General features: G+C 46.6%; 1 protein-coding gene across 1 annotated transcript in view; it reads left to right on the plus strand.

The window, feature by feature from the left end:
• The first annotated feature begins 3125 nt into the window (after positions 1 to 3125).
• The window catches only part of SIM1 (SIM bHLH transcription factor 1), a 62704-nt gene continuing 43573 nt past the window's right edge, over positions 3126 to 22256 (plus strand). The window contains exon 1 of the mRNA XM_063125760.1: positions 3126 to 3300. Coding sequence (XP_062981830.1) covers positions 3126 to 3300 — 175 coding nt within the window. The remainder of the gene's footprint in view (positions 3301 to 22256) is intronic.

Here is a 22256-nt window from a genome sequence, read left to right on the forward strand (position 1 = left end):
TTAGGATCGGGTTGTTCATCCAATTCCAGCCCTGGCATGAATCCCTGTATAAATTGTGCCGCAACCATTAATTTATTTACTTAAGGCCTATACTTTTCCTGAATTATTATTTTTTTAAAAAAAAAAAGTGGGCACACCGACGCCACACGTTACTTTAGAAGGCTTTGAACGGAATCGACGCCTGCCTACTCCGTTGATCCGCGAGGAGCTGGGGTTCTACTGTACACGTATTCACGGTTCCACACACACACACACACACAAACACACCCCGTTCCCCATTTTGGATAAAGGGCGCAGCCTGGTCGAAAGCCCAGGCTGAAGCCCCCCCCCCGCACCCCGCCTGCGATGGTCTCTGAGTTCACACGCACGAGGAATCCGCCGCTTTGGAAAGAGGGGCCCATTGATGCGGTCTTCCCCCGTTGCGAGAAGCGCGCCGGCTCACAGCGCGGGAGCAGACCGGACCCAAGTCCTGGGTCCCCGAGAGCTCCTTTTCCCGGGGCTGCAGCAGAGACGCCCGGGCGCGCCGAGCTCGCGGGGGCTTTCCTCGAGGTCTCCCTCGGAGCCGGCCGCCGAGCGATCTCGCCTCGCGCCCGCTCGTTACGAGCCGGGAGGTCGGCGACCCCCGGCGCAACGCGGCGGCTCTCCGGCCCGCACAAGGGCAAACGGGGGCGTGGTCGGAATGCGGTGACGCCACTCCACCGCCCAGCCAGTGAGCGGCCGCCCTTTCGGAGCCCTGTTCCAATAGGAAGCCAGCTGGCGCTGTGAGTGGCATTAAGGCCGGGCTAGAGCGAAGCAGGCTTGAGGAATGAAGTTGTGCTAAAAAGCCCTTTTGGCCATCAAAGAAGTTTATTAGGCATTTCTCAGCCTGAAAATTAAGGATTCTTCATTAAGAGCCGCTTCGTGCCGATTAGAGCCCAGGGCGAGCCTGGTAGGCAGAAGGCGAAGGAGATGTTGGGAAGAAGAAAAACTCCCTTCCCGGCGGCGGCCGGAAACTTTTCCACCTTTGGCGGATCGTCCTGATTTTCATTAAAGCCCCGAGATTGTCACCTTGGAAGCGGGGACGGAAGGTAGGTGGCAGGAGGGCACGCAGCGCGGGGCGTGTGATGACTGACCCCGGGACTTGAGCACGGGCGTTGCAGGCTGCGGTGGGGGTGGGGGGTTGGGGTGGGGGGAGGTGGCCTCTGATATGGCCAGATAAAAAGGTCTCCTTGTCTGATGCGCTCTTTTGCCGTGAAGATCTGTTTCCAGGCAGGGAATGGGGTGGGGGGAGGCCGAGCCCATCTGAATGTCACGCTGGTTAACGGTGCAAAAGAATCACATTAGAAGTCCCACAGGGAGGGGGGAGCACACCCCGAAATGCAATCCTTCGCGTTTGTGGCACAACTTCTCCATGGACAGAGGCGAGAACTTTCTCCGGTTGCCACCCCCAACGTCCTGAGACTGATACCCACGTGGGGAGAGAAGGGACTGGCCTTTGTCACTATCCGTTGAGGTCGCCATCCACAAGGCGTTTAAGCCAGAGGGCCCTATTCAAGAGCTGATTCAGTTCAGTGGCTATCAAACAGGAAGCCGCCTTCGTGAAGCAAACGGTTGCCGCCTAACTGGTTTCTGGATCTGAAGCACAGTTTGGGAGGAGATGTGTTCTTTCGATGAAATCATGGCTGGCTTGTTCCTTATCTGACTGTATCCCCGCCACTACCAAAGAAGGAGTGATGCTAGGCGGAAATGGGAGAATGCATCCCACAAATTAAATAACAACAAAGTAAATATAATAATAATGGCCCCACAACCTCTGAGAAATTCTCTCAGTCAAGCCTCATTTGAAATGAACGCGGAAGCTGCTCATGTGCACTCGTTTCTATAGGGCTTGTGTCTTGAATAAGTCTAAGAACAGCAGCAGCAATAATAATTTTCTTGTTAAAATTCTGAAGCTCTGCAGTATGTCTCATGGAGTTAACCTATCGAGGAGGAGGCACATCCTTAAATGGAAGCCCACCTGGCATTCTTCCAAAGATCCCTTCTTCTAGAGTCCTTTCTCCTTCTTCCTTTCCAGATGTTGAAAAACACATTGGCCCCTGTTGTAGCCCAAGCCATACGCCTGTTTACTCTGACATAAGCCCTACGCTGGGCTCAAGGCTGCTTACATCAAAGTGGGCTTACACACTGGGCTCAATGGTGGTTACACCCAAGTAAGTATGCATAGGATTGTGGCCATACAGTGCCATCCTATACATGTCTACTCAGAACCATATCCCATTGTTTTCATTGGGGCATACCCCAAGGTAAGCAGGTAGAGAATTGTAGCCCTCATTCCTCTAAGGCAGATTCCTCCAACTTGAGGCCCTCAAGATGCATTGGATGACAGCTTCCATCATCCACCATGGGAGTTGTAATCCAACACATCTGGAGGGCAGCAGGTTGGAGGAGGCTGCTTGAAGGGAAGGCTTGATCACACACCAGTCTCAGAATGTTTGGAAGCGCCGGTTCTTCCCTTGAGAATTGCGTCTCACCATCCTGCTCCTGTTGTCTTCGCAGTTGCCTGAAGGAAGTTGCCTGGGTCGCTGCAGATTTCCCAAAGCCAGCAGCACAGAGGCCGGGAACTTCTTTGCAAGAGGCCTGGAGATTCTCAAACAGAGGAGGAAGACTGAGCAAATGAAGGCCGCGATCATGTGTCTTTTACAAGGAGTTATATTTACAGCCGCGAGAGGAAGAAAATCTGAGGGATCCCCTGGCTGGATTGCTGAGATCTGAAGCCATCTGACTTTCTCTTCTCTGTCAATCGCTTTTGGATTCCCAACTTTTACTGTCCATTTATCATCAACTCGGGGTTGTTTGCTTGCTTCCCGCCCCCTTTCAGATATATCCTTTTATTATTATTATTTTTAATCCATGGTTTTATTCTCGCTGTTCTCAATTCCCAACCTAAAGATCGGACCTGCGTTCTCCTTTGCATTTTAAAAGCAATGTCTGAGGTTTCGCAAAGATGACTTTGTGATTTCAAAACAAGGCAAAAAATAAAGGTTTAAAAAAAAAATCGCAATGCTTTGCTTGAACTGACCCTCGACCCCGCTTTTGGATGAATCTGTGGAGCTCAGGTTGTCAAAAAGAAGGGGGAAGGAACCACCATGAAAGAGAAGTCCAAAAATGCTGCCCGGACGAGACGGGAGAAAGAGAACAGCGAATTTTATGAACTGGCCAAACTGTTGCCTTTGCCTTCCGCGATCACCTCGCAGCTGGACAAGGCGTCCATTATCAGACTCACCACCAGCTATTTAAAAATGCGCGTGGTTTTCCCAGAAGGTAGGTGGCTCTGCCGGGATTGCGCATTCCCCTCTTGGCTAACCCGGAGTGGATCTGTTGTTGCTGCTGCTGCTCTGATGGTAGCCGAGAGGCCTGGACACTGATGCCGAAACTGGCCTCTGACATCTGGCCCCGTAGTTAAACTGCAGAGGGGAAGTTCCAGAGGGGGCAGCAGGTAGCCCTGTCAAGTTGGCCACAAGTCCCTTTTCCTTCGTCCACTCCACCCCACCTGAGAAAGTTCTCCGAGCCTTTTCCTCCTTTTAGATTTCTCCTCCTCCTCCTCCTCTTATTCTTCTTCCTTCTCTCTCTCTCTCTTTCTTTCTCTCCCCCCCTAAACACTTTCCCCTTTGGTACATAGGAAGTGTTTGGTTGGGGGAGCAGCGAAGCCTTTGTCAACACCTCGAGGCTGGGAGCTCAGCTGCTCGTCCCACTAAAACAAACAAGGTGTCCTCCCCCACCAAAGCCTTGCGGATTGCCCAAAAGGGCAATTCTCTTCGTATTTATTATAGATAAATTGGGGAGGAGGGAGGAGAAAGGAAATGAATTAATACAAAACTAAATATTTACATAGATCTAAGCACAGCCCTGGCTTCTGTACTGAGCCAAGGAGCAGCCGACAGATGCCACGCATCTCCGGGAAAAGCGTGGTAGAGGGGCAAGGGAGAAGCCAACGAATTAAAGTCCTATGTTGAATATGTATGAACTTGGCACATCTGGATCTGAGGTCCACCAGTCCCGATTTTGATCAGGGAATATAAATCAAAGCCATTGTTCTAGTTAGGAAGGAGGTGGGCAGGAGGGACACAAAAGAGTCACTCTCGTGTGAAAGGGCTTTCTTGGAAGTAAGGACATATATGTTCCCAAAGTGAAACACCCCCAAAACCTTGCCATTAGGGTGGGGAAATAACTGTACAGTTGTCTGGTATAGCATGTAAACTAAAAGGCAAAGTTCTGTCCTTTATTATGGTAAACTCTAAACCTGGGAAAGTGACAGCAGAACTGGAAACATCCACCTGGATCTTAAACTCGATAAGAATAGGCCTTATTGCAGCAATAAGAATAGGCCTTATTGCAAACTGTTAATTTTTTTAAAAAAAACCTTCAGGTTATTAATCTAAAATCTGAAGCATTTTTTTTTTTAAAAAAAGTTAGATGTATTGAAACTTTACCCAAAGGATTTTGTTCTGTCATATCCCAGTCCAGGGCTGAAATACTATCTGCCCTTACTTGGAAAGTAATCCTATTGACCTTACTTGTGTTGTTAACTAAACCTGCATAGGCTGGTGCTGTTATTTGGAATAAGGGCTCCAAGTATGTTCTGTTGAAACCTATCAAGACTTTCTTTCAGGTAAGTTTATGCAGGTTGAGAATCGTAATATATTCCCCATTGATGGAACTCCAGCAAATAAGAAAGTAAAAGATTTTTTCATTTATTTATTGGTGGGTTTTTAAAAAAAAAATTAAGCAAGAGGGTGTAAAATTAACTAAAGATAATCTGAGTATTTTGTGAAGATTGATCAGGAACCGCAGTAGTTAGAGAAAGGGAGTGCATAGGAAGACTTCCCTTGCAGAGGAATTTTTTCCCGGTGGAGTTAACGAAACAAATTATTAGGATAACTGTAGGTTTAAGGACATCTGCAATGTTATAGGCATGAAATGAGCCTATTTGATCCACCAAGTGTTTTTGTTTGTTTGTTGTTGTTATGTATTTGTTTTTGCCATTTGTGAATGGAAAAGGAAATGCCAACCGGTTCATCATTATGTTTGTGGTATTTTATGAAAACCCAATCCTGCTCGTATTTGCTTGGAAGTTAGTTTAAAATCTTTTAAATGGGATTTGTGTCCAAGTAAGTCTGTAATCCCAACGTCCTTGCTTAGAAGTAAGTTCGTTTGAAACCAATCTATTACTTCAAAGTGATTTGGCTTTGGATCGGGATGTGTGCATTGTTATTTTGTAACATGCAACACAACCTATTAACATGTAAATTAAGCTGTTTATGTAAAGTACGATTCAAGTTACTTTCTTTAAGTCCCATCGATTTCAAGAGCGGTGAAGTTAAACAGAGATGACCAAAGGGGAAGTAAAGGGACTTTTGTACTTAATTTAGGCTGGATCGTGCCCATACTTCATAATATGTAATTCAATTTGCTGTTATTTGTATGGGCTTGCCATGAACCAAGGCAATTTAGAACAGGATTTATTCTAGCTTTACAATCCTGCAGCTCAGCAAGGTATCTCCAGGCTCCGAAAAGAAACGTATTTCTACACTTACGCAGGTGGAATCAAAGGGATTAACAAGAAAGCCATTTATTCGCAAGACAATTCTACTGATTTCAACGGAACCGACTTCCAATTAACTATGGCTACGATCCAGCTACATTTAAGCACTTTCCCGTGTCAATTTCAACAGGAGCCCCAGCGCGTGTCGCCGCCTTCGAGGGCATTGAAACGTGCTTAACTTTGGCTGGATCGCCCTCTGTGCTTGGAAAAGCAGTAAAAGAAATGTACAAATCTAGGGATTGAGCTGCTATTCCCAAGTGTTAATGACTTGCTGGGAGATGCAGAGAATCGAAGAAGGGACATTTTTCTTTTCTTTTCTTTATTTTTTACCGAGGGAAAGATTTTGGAGTGGCCTTCCGGAGACTGCTTTTTTGGCCGATGTAAGGCAGCGTTTTTGTTTTTGTTTTGTTTTGTTGAGGGAGGGGAGGCGGTTCCTTTCGAGGGTCCACCCGGAACTGATCGAAGTGGGCCGGCGAGGCCCGTGGGGTTTCTAACGACGGTTTGCCCTCTTCCTCGGTCTCGGTGGGCTGCCTTCGGTGCGTGCGTTAGCGCAGGTCTGGTCAATTACCGACGCCTCCCTCGCGGGCTGGTTTGATCAGAAGAAGCATATGGCGTTGCTTGTAGGCTGCGGCTAATCAGGGGAGGCAAAGAAGCGCCGGGCCGCCGCCGTCCCAGCTCCCCCCTGGCTGGTAAAGCCGCCGAAAGACTGAGACGGAGGGAGGGACAAATGCAGCCACCCGGGGATGGCGGGGCTGAGGGGAACGCAAGCCGGGCCCGCTGAGAGCGCCGGCCACCGCCTAGGCCACGCGTGGAGCCGCAGGCGAGGCAGCCGGCGAGAGCGTGTTGGGCCAATAAGGCGGATGGCTCGAGTGCGGCTCTGCGCGCAGTTCTCCCTCCAATACGAATCTCGACCTTGAACACATTGGGCGCAATCCACCACAAAGCAGCCTCAAAGCAGGCCTGTAGCGGGGAAAGAGAGGCGCTGGGCGGGAGACGACGACTGCCCCCACCCCACAATTTTCTTTGCTCCCTTTCTCTACCCCCACCCCTAAATTTGTTTCAAACAAATAATAATTTTTTAAAAAACCCGTTTACATGGTTGTCTTTGACAGGCCTGCAAACCAGCTGAACGACCTCCTCTACTCCTTCTTTGGCGCCCCTCCCACTCGTTTCGGCTGGCTCCGGGCCCGCCTCAAAGCCCCTTGAAATCACTCCACCGCAATCCTAAACATACCTACTTGGAAATAAATCCCCTTGAAGTCAGAGGGATTTAACTGCTGTCTAAACAGGCGTAGGATCTCCTCTCTTCTCTGTCCCATTGCCCCCCCCCCATTTCTTCTTCTGTGCATGGTCTTTTGTTCTCTTATCTCTTACTACAGGTTCTTCTAGCACTCTACAACTTTCTTTCCCCCTCCCTATTTTCTCCCCCCTTTATGGCACGACTGGAGGACATGTGGCTCTCCAGATGTGTTGGATTGCAACTTCCATTAGGAAACAAAAGGAAACACAACCTTTTTCTGGTCAGAGTCTATATTGAGTGTTGGGTAACTTGTGGAGACGGGTGCAGACAAAAAGGGGGAGTGTCCAGCCCAACCCTTAGTTGCTAAGCTTGAGAAGATAGTTGGTGGGATATGATGGTCCTGTCAGTTTATAGTCATCTTAATGTGGGGGGAAAGGCATGCATAGAATCAAGCTGACAGAGTCTTGGGCCATAGCTAGACCTAAGGTTTATCCCTGGATCGTCCAGGGGTCAAACCTGTTCATCTAGGTGACACACAGGGGATCCAGTGCTCAGGCAGGGGCGAACCCTGGTTGATTCCAGGATAAACCTTAGGTCTAGCTGTGGCCTTGGATTCTGGACACTGAGCTAAAAGTAATTCCCATGGGTTTTCAGGCAGCTTCCCTGCTTCCAAGAAAATGGGTAGGAGGATCTTAGCCTTGCAACCTGAGCCTAACCATATTTACTCAGGACTAAGTCCCATCAATTTCAGAATGAACCCTACTTGCGTCTAAGTAGGATCTTACTCATATGGAAAGCTTATAATGCCCAGATCTACACCAAGCAGGATTTAGCACTTTGGAAACAGGTTGAAAACTGTATGTGGAGTGTGTCCTGGGCGCCAGCAGTTGTCAATACCGTTATAAACCATTTTACAGCAGTAGTGTAGATCCTGCCCAAACTGCATATGGAAGTGATCTCATGATCATCTGTTGGGGAGGTCTGGAGTAAGCAAGTTCTGGATTGTCACTTGAATGAATGCAAGAAGGAGGAAGTGGGAAGGGAGGAGATAAGCCTATAAGGAGTCAATCCACGGATCAGTTAAGCACATCTAGATTCTAAAGGTTAGGAACATTGGAAAGTTACCATCTATTGTGGACATTTACCCTGTTCAGGCAATATGCTAAGCCATGATGCTTAAGCATTTTGAGCTAAACATTAAGGGCTAGCTTGTCATGTGAACCATGACTTGGTGTATTCCTAACCATGGGGGCTACATAACCATGGTTTAAACACACTCACTATTTGCTGCAAAGGGATTTGCTGCAAAAGGATTAGCGCCCTCACAATGTCTTAGCCTGTCATCTGAAGAGGTCCACTGACTGGCAAGGGCTCTCCAGGATTTTCAGGCAGGATTTCCCCCATCCCTGCCCTACTGGAGATGCTGAGGTTGGAACCTGGGGCCCTCTGCATGCAAAGCATGAGCTCTACCTAAGAGCTATGGCCTAGTTAATATAAGGCTATCACAGTTTCTGCTGGAGTACACACCACAAACAGCTTCAATTTGAGGCCTCCAGCTTAGTTATTTTGGAGGTCACAATCAAAGGTTGTGGCCTCCCTCTTTCCCCTTCACTATGCTGGGTCCCAGCCTTAAACTCCCTGGAGAAACCAGCCTATTTGCATACCTCACATGATCTGGTGTGTCTGAAGATGTGAAGAAACACCACAATATGAGTGTGCATGTTTATTCAGAAATAAGCCCCTGTTGAGTTCAAAATGGGTCTTACACTCAGGAAAGTGTGTTTAGGCTCAATAAGACACTCACTACTAAGTAGAGGGCCATTGAATGCCAATAGTGTCCCCTGGAAGTGGGGTGCCACTGGTTTCAGGATTTGGAGTATTTCTGTTTTGTTGGTCCTTGAAGACAGGCAAATGCATTGGCCCTCTTCCACATTAACCACCAAGAGCCCTGAAATGAGTGGATATACTCCACTGAAATGGATGGGATCTGCTTAGAATTGGAGCCTGGGTGAGTCCTGAGAATGGATACTCCATGGGCCACCATTGTAGATTGCAGTTAAACATTGTGTGTTGCAGGGGAGGGGGATCTTCTTCCCATAGATGTTACCTTAGCTATTATCTATGGGAGTGAAGGTGTTGACTTTTCCTATTCTGCTTTTCTTGAGTCAATGGTGGCCTTGCAATGGGGAGGAAGAGAAGTTTCAGCTCTCCTTTTCCCTTCCCCAGTGATTTTATTGTATTTGAATCCAAACCAATTATGAGGTTAGAGGGCAATTTCATGACTTGGTGTCCTCCTGTTATGTTCCTGGGACAGATCGAGTCTTAATTGAGTTCTAAATGGAGGGGAAAGAGGAACATCACCACCCCACCCCAAAGGACAGCCACCTTTCTGAATGATAAATGCGTTTAACTGTAAGAAGTTTTGGCTGGCTTCCTTCTCTTAGACAAACAATGACAAAAAGGTAGGAGTGACAGGCTAAAGGAGACCATGGCGCAATGCCTGAGCCTGACTAGGCTTTCCAAGTCAGCAGCGCCCTGTTCGGAGACAGCCTTTCCACTTCGTGGAGCCAAAGAAGGACTTGTTGCAGGAAATGGGCAATTTTGAAAGGGCTGAGATTGGTGTATTTTCAGACTGAAATGGACCAAAAGGCCACCAGATAGCCTCCCCGTCTCCTGAGTTTATTGTCTCTCCTTGGTAAAGGAGTGTTGGGATTAGATCCCAACTTGGTGCCCTCCAGTTGTTTTGGACTTCATTTCCCATCCTGCCCAGCCAGCATGCCAAATGTTCAGGAATTCTAGGAGTTGTAGTCCAAAATATTTGAAGGGCACCAGGCTGGAGATAATGGTGATGAATTAGCACATAGAGGAACCCACAATGCTATAACTTGCAAAATTAGTTCTATGTAGAGAGAGAGAGAAAATGCAACAAATTAGGAATGTGTATTCTTTTGTTTCTTGTCTAATAGTTTCTAAGCAGTGTTTCCATTCATATAATTATTGTTTAGGACCATAGAGTATTATGGTATAGAGATGTTGCTATACCTGTGTGTGAGCCCTAGCATCCCCCTGATGGGTAAGGATTTTTAAATAATAGTTTATAAATTCTAGAAACTAGGAAACTATGTCTAGTCCATGCAGAAAGCAGCTAACTTTTGAGATGAGTCTAGTGCCATCCTTAACTTGCCTAGTTAGGTGCAAGCCCCACTGAGGAACTCAGGAGCTGGGTTGATTTAATTGGGGGTGTGTGTTGTTGTTAAGACAAGCCCTCCTGTTTTACTGTAGACCCAGTTAAATTGGTCTGTGTCATGCAATATTGCATATCCCAACCCTATTATAAAGCAACCATTTTGACTCATGAGACTGAGGAACAGGTAGGTGAAGGGATAGTGGATGCCCCTCCAGGGTACACCTAAGTGTTTCCCAGGAATGAAATAGGGATAATATTATAGGTAACCTTAAAATAACAGATGGATTTTTTTCCGGTCTTATTTTCTTGTGTTGTATGGAGTTGTGGGTTGGTGGTGGTTGTGTGTGCCTTGCCTCCTTCATAATTTAATTTTTATAATTCAGTGGTGGCTACAGAATACTGGGAGTTGTGGGAATTTTTTTCAGTCTAAACTTGCATAGGATTGCCTTAAAGGCCTTAATAATAATAAAAAGATGCTCCAGTATCCCCCCACCCCACCCCATGCCCCATCTAAATCAACAGTTTGCATCACTTTGCTTCCTCTGGTTTGAATCCAGTTAGTCTCATTCATTTCAATGGGTCTATTCACTGGATCAGCATTGGATACAACCCTCTGCTTTTGGGAGGTACAGAGGCAAGAAACTAGGGACAAACTCGACATATATTCCTCTGGAAAATACGAGAAAGCTTTCAAGTCCAAAGGGGGAAATTGGTGGTGGGGTGGGGTTTTACTGGACAGGAGGGCACATAAAGAGATCTCTAGGACAGGAGTTGTTGGTAGCAGGAACCTCTGGGAATCATCAAGCCAAGAACTATTTTGCTCTTAATTTTTTCTTTTGTAAATCAGGAGTGGGCAGATGGTAGATTTGGATTTCCGGGTGGTTTGCGGTAGATCGGCGAGGATTTCTGACTCCCAAGAGTAGCAGCAAATCGACCCCCCACGCCCACCTCCCTCCACCCGAGCCCAAGTCATCCCGTTGAAATGAAGAGAGGTTGGGGCAACCAGGAGTGGATTTTTGTCTAGAAAGACTCTGAGCAACATTAAGTTCTAGCATTCATACCAAACCAAGCCCTGGGCTCAGGATTCTTTCCTTTCCTTCCGGTTGGTGGATCTCAGGGCTGTTGTACAAGTTGCTCCAGAGAGCCTGAAGTCTGACCGCACCCCTAAAGCAACCGTTTGTAAAAGCTACTGGGAGTTAGTAAAGGAAAACGAGGGGGGGGAGGTAATCGTTTTTAGGGTGGATCCTTTATTGAGGGAGGACTTTTTACTTTGTTGTTTTACTCCTTTTGTGGTCTTTTAAAAACAAACGTGCGATTTAAAACAAGACTTGGAAGGATTTTCGGTGCAATCCTGTCTCGATGAGATTTCTTATTGAATTCAACAGATCAGGTTATCAGGCATTTTTCCTATGCCGATTGCGTGATCCGTCATCGAACTATGTTTATCTATTGTGTACTATTTGACCGGAAAAAATAACAATCTCTTACCAAAATCACAAAATCTTCGATGATTTTTTTTAAAAAACTGGCGCTTGACATTGTGCTAAGTTATTGGGAGTTAAACTAAAGAAAATAGAGAATTTCGAACCCCTACGCCTGTTGGGAGTGGCTCCCTTTAGTTTGATTCGCGCTACTACTGTGTTAGCGCAATTTTATTGCACGCCTACTCAGAAATTAGGCCCACTGAGTTCCATGGGGCTTACTCCCAAGTAAGTGGCTATAGGACTGGAGGCCATGTCTTAAAATCGTTCTAAATTCCATAAGTGTTTTTTTTTTTTTACTATTTTCTGAAAATAAACAACAATTTGAAATATTTAGGATTTCAACATTGAAAACCATGATCTTATTTTATTTTCGGGGGAGGGGAGGACAAAAATAACGCGACTGGGCAACCTTGTTTCCCACGTGGATCGGTGATTTAGTGCTGTTTTTCTTGCTGCTAAGGAAAATGATTGAGCATTGGGTTTCAATGTTTATTTTCTTGCAGACGTTTTTCTCATTTAAAAGCCTTTAAGCTGCCTCCCTTTGTTTAATTCTAGTTTTGATGTGGACTTGAAATGTGAAGAGCAGAACGAAAGCCCTCGCATAACTGCTCCCGAAGCAGATTTATGGCCGGGGAAAACAGAGATCAGACTGATTGGCAAAACCATAATTTCTTGGAGAAAAGCCGTCTCTGTCGTAAAACGATGAAGAATAATGAAAAAATATAATTATTATTAATAATAATAATTTCAGATAATGGTAAAATAATACATCCCCACCCTTTCCCCTTGATGGATGTTTGATCAAAATGTGAAAAACTCTTTCCCTTTGTTGTTATGACCATGAAAAACCCAACAGCCATAACATTTTATAGCCCGACTAAATCAGTTTGTGCATTTTCCTGGTAAAATACGATCCTGTTTTCTAATGATGAATCCATATTTGCCACCACCCCACCCCATTATTCTGTTAATGCCAGTGTTTATTTTGGATAAAACCAATTTTACAGAAAGATAAACACCGATTTTTGTTTATTTATTTATTTATAATCATGGCCCATTAAGTCGCTGTTTTCAACTGGTTTCTAAATAGGGAAACTGATTAGCATTGCGTATGTGTGTGAGAGAAAGAAAGAGAGCGGGCGCCTGAGTGACTGAGTAACAGCGAGAGTTCAATGGTGTATTTCTCTGTAAAACTGCGTTGGTTTGTTCATGGGTGACGCGCAATCTGATCACAATTATTTAAAGTCAGTAAAAATTGCAGGGTCTCCAAGGCTGCGTCTGAGCCGATTCAATACAAGTGTTAGATACTGAGGACAGGGAGTCTGCAGAAAAGTTATTATTCCGGGGGGAGGGGAGGGGAGGGGAGGGGGGTTCTTCGATTTTGTCCTGCGTGATTAGACCTCCTCCTCTTCCTGCCTCTCTACACCCCGACTTCGATGCTAAGTCGACTTGGTGGATCTGCTCCTTGCTTCCATCGGTTAGGGGAAAGTATGTGTACATACGAAACACACGGACACTTGGCCGTCTAACGTCGCTTGCAATCTCATTTAGAAGCACTGACGAGCAATCCGGCCCCGCACCCCGCACCCCCACCTAAAGGCGAAGGCCTCGGACGGAGCGTATGAGGTAGATTCAATCCAGGTTTGACAGGGCTGCGGGGATCGGGCCAGACAACGCTGTCAGTCCGAGGCAGGCTCGGCTCCGGGCGCCTTTCGCGAGTCCGCTCCGCTCCGCCTCGTCCACGCCACGCTTTGGGACTTGTCCTCTTGACTTAAATTCACGTGCTTCGCTTTCCCTGACTCGGGGTGGGCCCAATTAGAATTCAGCCTAAGGGTCGCGTCAGAGAAGCAAAGCAAGCAGCGAAGCGCCTCCAGGGGGCTCTACGGGGACTGCAGGCGGAAACGGAAGCCTGAAGACTGTGGGCGCTTGGCACGTGCTGAGGAAAGGGGCCCGGCCCAGCAGCGCACCTGCTTCTGCGAGGCCTCCTCTGGCAGGCCCAAACCAGTGTAGATAAGGCCTTTTTACTCCACCACTGCCCTTCCCGGTCTCCTCCAATTTCAGAGCGGGAGACATAGGGCGGAATATTTTATATGTATTTTTTTTAATGTGTTGCCGCCGGTATGACATTAAAAAAGGACACCCAAATAAAATAGCAAACTTCCAAACTGTACAGAGCGCCCCTTTGGAAGATCTCTGTGCCATTGGCAGAACTTTGGTCCGACAGAAACAATCTACTATTATATATGTAATCTTTAGAGTTTCACAGGGATTTCGCTGCATGCCCCCCCCCCCAAAAAAAATGTCTAAAAAACATGACTGTGGACAACTAAGAACACAAGGACAGCGGTGTTGGATCAGGCCAGAGGCTTATCTAGTCCAGCCGTTCTGTTCGCCCAGTGGCCAAACAGGACATGTGTGCAGTAGCACCCCACTGCTTGTGACCCCCAGCAACTGGCATAAAGAGAAATGCTACCTTTGATACTGGAGGTAATCGTGACTAGAGTAGACATCGAGAGCCCTATCTATCCTCCATGAATTTGTCTAATCTCCTTTTAAAGCCGACCAAGTTGATGCATTAGCATCTCCAAGGGAGACTCTTCTGTAGGAGAGTAAGTAATCGTAATAGTCATAATTAGAGTGTTGACCTCATAGAACAAACGGTACAAAACCTTGCCAGGGCGCCAGGGACTGAAACAAATGAAAGCCCCATAAGACCTCCAAGGGACATTCTGCTCTATCCTACGCCTGATCCTCTGAAGGGAGTCCTACCCAGTGCAATGGGGGTGACACCCAAGTAAGCTGTCCTAGACCTGGAGCTTTAGGCTGCAATCCTAAACACGCACCTGGGAACAAGTCCCATTGAACTCAGTGGACCTTACTTCTGAGTAGACCTATACTGGATTGAGCTGAAAGGGCAAACCTATCCATGTTTAGAGAGAGAAAAAGCCCTACAACTGGCTGGCTTGGAAATACTGGGAGTTGTAGGACTTTTTTCCTGTCTAAAAATGTATAGGATTGCGACATAAAGTCCATTTGATCTCTACCTAGTTGCACATTTATCATCCAATCCTAAGCATGTTTCCTCCGAAGTTGTTCCCATTGTATACAGTCCTACTTATTCCGAGCTAACAACTTCCTGTACATACCTACTCAGAGGTAAGTCCTATTGAACTCAGTGGGATTTACTTCCAGCTAGTGGGTCCAGATCGCAGCCTTATTCCAGCTGGAATTATTTGCTCTGCAGTAAGGCAGCGAGGCTTCCTCCCAAACAAGGGATTGCTGCTGTAGATTCGATTGTAAATAAGCAGGCTACACTAACCGGTTTGTGAACTTCCCCCTTATCAGCGGATCTGAACAGGCAATCTAACCCTAAACAAAAAAACCCGGCTCACATGAAATGATTCTAATGGTGCTACTGAGGCCGGAAGTAGACGAGGCCTGTTGGAAAGGTGACAGGACCAAACACTTCCACCAAACTGGGTGGCAGAGACAGTGTAATAAGTCTTCGCCTTCCTTGTTCTTTCTGAACAACAGTAATCGAATCAAGGGCCAAAATAGACTTTACTTTAAATGTGCGTCTAGAATCTACGCACATTTAAAGTAAATGAAAAAGGGGTCCCCCTTTTTTCATTCCATTAGTGCAGGGGTCCCTATCTGGGATGGGTGTGTTTAAGATCTGGATTATCCCCCCACTCCAGATGATGATAGGCGCGATCCTATGCATTTTTCAGACAGAAAACAGTCCTACAAACACCTAAACAGGACAGTTTTTTGGGGACTGTATTGTGGATTTGACAGCCAGTGCCGGCTCTTCTGTAGATCAGGAGAAACCCTCCTCGGATTGCCCTAGGGAAAGAAACCTGAGCCGGGCTGCAGCGGCCACATCCTCTGGGCCAGGACTTCATAATTTCTCCTTATTCAAATGGTGGCAGCAGACAATTTAGATGATGATGATTATTTATATTATTTATTTATTTATATAGCACCATCAATGTACATGGTGCTGTACAGATTACACAGTAAATAGCAAGACCCTGCCGCATAGGCTTACAATCTAAGATTGTGATCCTCGTGCCGATCTAGGAGGCTGCGTTCTAGTTACAAGAGGAACCCGCAACCCAGTTAAATCAAAGGCCAAGAGTTGCTTCTCATTGAGGTGGGGCTGTACCACTTCGGACTGCCAGGGGGAGGGGGTGTTACCTGACGCTATGTCTGTGTCTCTCAAAAGGAAACTTCCTGCCTATAGAAAGTGATTGTGTCAGGGCGAAGGCTAGGCAAGAACTCTTTCTTCTCACATCGAGTTTTCCATGTGCAGGCACTTCTCGTGGTCACACCGAGGAATTTTCTCAGGCGAGCCCCCACCGGAAGTGGTACAGCCCAGGCACAGGTTTATCATCTCAGGAGAACTCAAGAGTTCGACTGAATCAGTTCCAATCAGCGAAACAAACCTCAGATACTCTGGTTTAACTGGTTGGCAAACTGAATTTCCCCAAGAATGTGGTGGCAGGATAATTTCTGCTTGGATTGATAGAGTGATGGCGGTGAGGATCGCAGTCCAGCGTTTAGGTTCTCCCCAACCCCGAGGCGCATTTCAGATCAAACAATCCCGCTAGCAGGATTCTGTTGTACCTCTCGAAAGAAACCCCATCCACCCTCTGTGCTATCCCCTATTCCAGATTGTAAATTCCTTGGGGGCAGGAGCCTATGTATTTTTGCCGATGAAACTCTGTGAAGAGCAATGCACACTGATGCATTAGTAGCAGTAGTTGACGGTAGTGGTGGTGCTATTTTAGGTGTGTGGTATGAAAAGAAAAAGGCCTGAGATTTAGGAAGCCACGGGGGAGCGAGGCGGTGGAATAAGGCTGCATTGAGTCTTGCGAATTCTCTGAAATCTGCAGTGTAACGACTCTGGAGTAAGTTACATCCGGTACTGATTGGTGATAACATCACGGTGGTGTTTTATATATGAAAGGAAAGGGGGGTCGCTTTTCCCGGCCCAATTATAAATGCAGGATTTGGGTTATGTGTAATGCGGAGTGGCCTGGGCTTAGGTGTAGGAGGAGACACGAATTTACAAGATAGGCTTATGGATTTTTTGCATGGAAAGTGAGAAGTATTTTCGTGTTTCCACCATCCCCGAACTACATAAGCCAGAAGAATTTATCTTGCCCTTTTCTAATTTAGTTCTGTTTTACTTGTTAGCTGTCCAAAAATCCACTTCTCCGAATGCAGAACCCTTTCTGCCCCCGAAAAGGATTGCTTTTGAAAACCGTGTTTTAAAACAGGACACCATCATTTTCCGTTTCTTTCTTTGGTTATTTTCGGTCGCTCCTTGGAAAGGATAACTTATCTTTGTTTTTGACAGCCCTCTTCAATGCATGTTTGCTGGGAGATAAACCTCGCTGAACTAAATGGGACTTACTCCCGAGTAAATATGTACAGGACTGCAGCCTTAGTGGTCGTTGCTGAAGCGGATTGTCCCCGAACCCTAATTTAGAAGAAGGGAATACGGGCTGTAGTGGTGGTGGAATAAAATAACAGCTGGCAAGAAGTCAGAGCTCATGTTTCTAGTTCAAATCCTCCGGGCTGTCGGAAGGGTTTTTCCCCCTCAACATGTGTTAACTGTTGCGCTTCTATTTACACAGCGACAGAGTGGGGTTTCCCTTCTCTCTTTCTGAGTAGGTCTATTTCAGAACAGACCCATTGCCCCCTTCCGAATTACACATCTAGGATCCTGTCGAAGTTAGTTCTTAAATCTGGTAGCTGGACTTAGCTGGGTCCAAGGTGGAGGTTTTAATCACTGCCTTTTGCACACTTACGTGAGAGAAAGCTCCAATGGAATCAATTCCGAGTGGTTTAAGACTGTGACCTAATCTACACCAAGCAGGATATTGCACTCTGAAAGGGGTATATAAGAGGCAGGAGCCACGCTAGTGCTTTGGGGCCCATTGACACATACCGTATACCGCTTTCATACTGCTATATCCTGCTTGGTGTGGCGCCTGCATTTTATATACCGTTTTCATATTGCTTTCATAGTGCAATAGCCTGGTTGATGTAGATCAGGCCTGTAATCGTATACTCGCACACTTGGGAATAAAACCTTTTGAACTCAATGGGACTTTCTTTTGAGTGGAGTGTGTATTAAATGTGCTCTGAAGGGGTGACTTCAAATCAGTGTAATAGCGTGATTCTCTCTCAAAAAATATTTTTACAGGAATCTTAAAAAAACACAACTTTGAAATTAATTACTTTTGAATAAAAGTGTCTAGGTACTAGCTAAATTTTGACCCATTCAAACCTCAGCTCAGCTCTTGACTCACTAGGTGGCGATCTCTGAAATCAAGGTCGGAATTCCTCAGTTTAAGAGCATAGAGGAATGATGATAATGTCAGATAAAATAAGTAACGTTAACATTTCACACAAATGTATCCCCCGGAGCTGACTTGAGGTGGGGGAGGTGGAGATCCTAAAAAGAATCACATCTGGTATGAATGAGAGGATTGATTTAGCAGAGTGTAACCTTCTGTTGCTTTTGCTAAATTATCACTGATATTACTACAGGGCCGGTTGTGGGGCTGATATAAAGTTGTTCTGTATTCTAAAGTTTTCCATTAGTAGTAATAAATACTGCAGTGAATATTAGAGGTATAGAGAAACATAGACAATGCTACTACAAGGAAATTAACATAGTAGTAAATTTCGAGTAGTTTCATAGTATACCACTTCTATACAGCTCTTACTATACCTGCATATTTTCCCAGGTTGTTATACTACTAACCCTGTCCCAGCTTTTCACCTCGATATTTTCCTGCTGTTTGAACGGATTTGCATTGTTAAAGTCACAAACCCAAGAGAAAATGTTTGACTACATTGTAATGTTTCCTACTACTGTAATACAGTGGGTATACTACCAGTATTCGTGGTACAGGTAGTAGCAGTAGCACTTCATTATAATAGTAATAAATGCGAAAATATAGGAAATCATTTTCTATTACAATTGCTACTTTAATAATGCAAACACACGGAACTAGAAGTGATAGGTAAAAAAGTCACGATTGCACACTGGAATAAAACAAACCCTATCTGTCTCATCAGGATGGCTTCCTATTAGATAAGCTCTTGCACATTTCTTTGTTTTTGGCTGGTGGCATCGCGATCGGTGGCCCCTGTCCACTCCACTCTCCCTTGTCATGGCTGGAATATCTCTGTCCACCGCTGTCAAAGGGCCACCGCCTCAGTCAGCCGAAGGGCCATGAAATCTCCAACTGGGCAGGTGCGCAGAGACAACGTGGACTAGGCGAGATCTATCCCATTTTGTGTGCCTGTGACTTTTCGCCTTGCGATCCTGCCTGCCCACCCCACCCTCTTTAAGTTGTTTCCCCCTTTCTTTCTGTAGTTTTACTGACTTCGGTGTAAGTAGTCTGGAATAAGTTGTACCCAGGGCTGCAGAATAGCGCAGTGAGGGTCCTACTTAGGAGTTTTGAGCCTCGCTGCTGGGGGGCGGGGGGAGCCCAAGACTCTTCCTAGCCTGCACATCGGTGTTCCCGGGATGGCCCATTGGCCGCCTCGGGCTTAAAAGTCAACACACGCGAGGGCGCCTCCGGATCCAGAGCCTTCCTGTCGGCTGGGGAGGGCGCACCGGGGGGAATCCCCGCGGAATCGCTCCGGAGCGAGAGGGCCTGGCGGGGCGGGCAGCTCAAGGCGCTCAGCCAAGAGCCGAAGCCTCCCAAGAAGACTCGTGTAGGGGGCGGGAGAGCAGGGGCCCGCCAAAGCCCCGGCAGGCGCCCGGGGTCCTCTTTCCCGCCCGGAGGGAGCGGCAGCCAGCCACCGCCCGGTCGATGCTCTTCGGCCCACCGCCGGGCCCGGGGAAGCCGGCCGCTGCCTCCGCTGCCGGGGGCCAGAGGGGCTGCTGGTGGCAGCGGGGCTGCCGCTGCTCCTCCTCGTCAACGGGGCCTGTGGGATTAGGTCAATTGGAGTGGATCTCCTCCGCCTCATTTGGTTACTAATTGGTTTCTTGTTTTAGAAATCGAAATCCCATCTCCAGGAAATTGCAAAGGCTGCGTGGGCAGGCCGTGCAGGTAATCCGGGGGTGGGGGCGGCGGGCAGAGCAGGGAAAGCGGGCCTTTAAATGGAAATCGGAGGGAAAGCGAGAGTGGGACTTGGCCCGGCTTTTCAAGCGGAACGGGAGCCCCTTCGATCCATAATAGATACATCGCCGGCCTTGCGAAAGCTACTTATGCAAATGTGGCAAGGCAGGCTCGGCTGGACCAGGAGGCGGCGGCGAGGCGCGGGAAGGACATTTATTTTTGATCTCGGAAGGTTAATGTAGCGTAGCTTGGAAACCTTCCAAAATAGATGATGCCCCCACCCCACCCCATCCCCCGCGCCTTCCTTTTTGTCTTCGACCACTTTAGCCGGGGAAAATCCCCCTCCAGACCCCGAGCGCCCGAGTTCCTCCTTCTTTTCCAGTTTTTACTCCTTCTCCCCTTGGGCTCTCCCCGTTACAAGAGAAAGTCTTTAGGTCTCCGCATTGGCTTAATCCCAAAACCAAAAGGGAGGTCTGTTTCTCTCTCTCGCCTTTTTTCTTTTTTCTTTTAAAGGCAATTAAAGGATTTGTAAAAATTGGGCTGCGGTAGGTCAAGTGCAGAAGAAAAGAAAAAAGTCCCTTCAGTGGTTCAATTGAACTTTCGAAACGAGATGAAGAGATTTTTTTTAAAAAAAATAATGAAATGGAAAGGCTGAGCCGTAATGTATCTGAGGAGGCAATTCTATTAGCACTTACTTGGGAGTAAGTCTTATCGAACTCAGCCAGACTTGCTTCCCAGTAAACGCCCATACGAGCACGCCAAATCGACACAGTTCGAATTAAGCAGATCCTAGGGATATTTACCCAACGCGGGACTTAAACTGCATTGATTGCAAAGAAACTTGGTTTAAAATAAAAAGTCTTTTGGTGCCTTAAAGGTTATCGCATTTATTTTGACATAAGCTTCCCTGGACTGATCTATCATGAAGTATTATTATGGAGAGTTTCATATCTATCTATCTATCTATCTATCTATCTATCTATCTATCTATCTATCTTCTAGTACCTATGGGGTAGGGGAGAGGTGGGGAATTGTAATCAGTGGGGTCAGAGGGAAATGCAATGCAGAAAGTACTGATGGTGACTATCACATTATTAAAAGTGATTATTTACAGTGCAGCTGTTGCTGATTACCAGCATTCTGGCATTAGGTGCGCCAATTAACGCACGTAGTGTGATAAAAATCCGTAATCCCGATTCAAGTCTCTGGCTATAGAATTTAACCTGTTGATGAATTGTAATTCTCGCCCTAATCTCCCGTTGAAGTTCCTTTATGCCAATATAAATTTATTAGTGTTTGAGATGCCACAAGACTCTTTGTTATTTTTTCTGCAATATACTAGCACGGTTACCCTCTGGAAATTGATTTAAGTATACTATAATTCCATACATGTGTGCGCAAGAAGTAACCGAGATCAATGGGTCTTATTCCCAAATAAAGGGGTATAGGGCTTCAGCCGTACGATCGGGGTTTTACAACCCATTCACTTCCGAAGGGGGGGTGTCATTTCATCCTAAGGCTGCACCCTTACTTGGGAGTGAATGTCATTAATTTACTTCTGGGTAAATATTTCCAGCTGTTAGGCTGCGATCTAAGCATACGAAGTACAACTTTGAACTGACTTTCCTGGAAGTAAAAACCAGTGAATTCACAATGAATGTCTGAGTAGAGACATCTATCTATATGATTGGTATCCCGGAATAAGTCGAACTGCATAGAGTGAAGGAAATATGCTTAGGGTCGGTTGCTAAATATTCAACTAGATCAAATCGTCCTTCGCTGAATGGGGTTTGCTCGCAGGTAAGTGGTATAGGATAGCATTGCAGCGTTAAAGTACTAGATTTCGCCCGAGTGTGAATTCGGAATACTTGAAAAACGTGTTGCAACTTGCAGGGAAGATTCTCTCTCCTGCCCACCCCACCCAATATTTTAAGGACTTCAAGGGAGGAGCATGGTTGCCCATGGCTCGAAAGAGCTCGCCAGCGGAAGGATGGGGATACCTCGTGCGTGCAATGCTCCTTGCCCCCCCTTTTGCGTCTCACGTGACAGACCTTGGAAGCGAAGCTTTGAGAACAACGGAAAGCAAATCCGTTGTTTTAAAGAAAATAGTGACTCTGCCAATATCGACTTGGTTGGAGGAAGGGCTCCATCGCAAGCAGAAGAGAGGAACTCAGTGCTGCGTGAAAGAGGAAGGGAAGCTAAACTGGGTTGGTGGGTTTCTAGCCAAAAATTAACCTGTAATGCAGACGAATTGTTCGTTAACCTGCAAGGGCAGGATCTGCCTCTCCTAGGAAATGGGACCTCTCTCTCTCTCTCTTTGTCTCTGTGCTCAGTCCCATCTCTAGATTTGTTTTAATCAACAACTGGTAAAAGCTTCCAGGGAAAGCGCCGAGTTATATACCGGGGAGGTTCTCTCAAGAACCAATACGAGTACCTAGTGTGTGCGTGAGGCTGTCCGTCCACAGAGTCCTTACCCTGGCTTTTCTTTTTTCCTAAGCCACTTTCTGCAGCATCCCACCTCGAAAGAGTCCGCAATCTATTGTCCTTTGCTGCTCTAACGCTGAACTAGGGTCGCTCTCATCCATCCTGGCAGGGGATGTCAAGGGGAGGGGGAAAGCTCCACGGTTGAGGAATGAGGTGGCATCAACCCGGCACTGTGAAGACAGCCCCCTGG

Source organism: Elgaria multicarinata, chromosome 4 (genome assembly GCF_023053635.1).
Source record: "Elgaria multicarinata webbii isolate HBS135686 ecotype San Diego chromosome 4, rElgMul1.1.pri, whole genome shotgun sequence".
NCBI classification, from domain to species: Eukaryota; Metazoa; Chordata; class Lepidosauria; order Squamata; family Anguidae; genus Elgaria; species Elgaria multicarinata.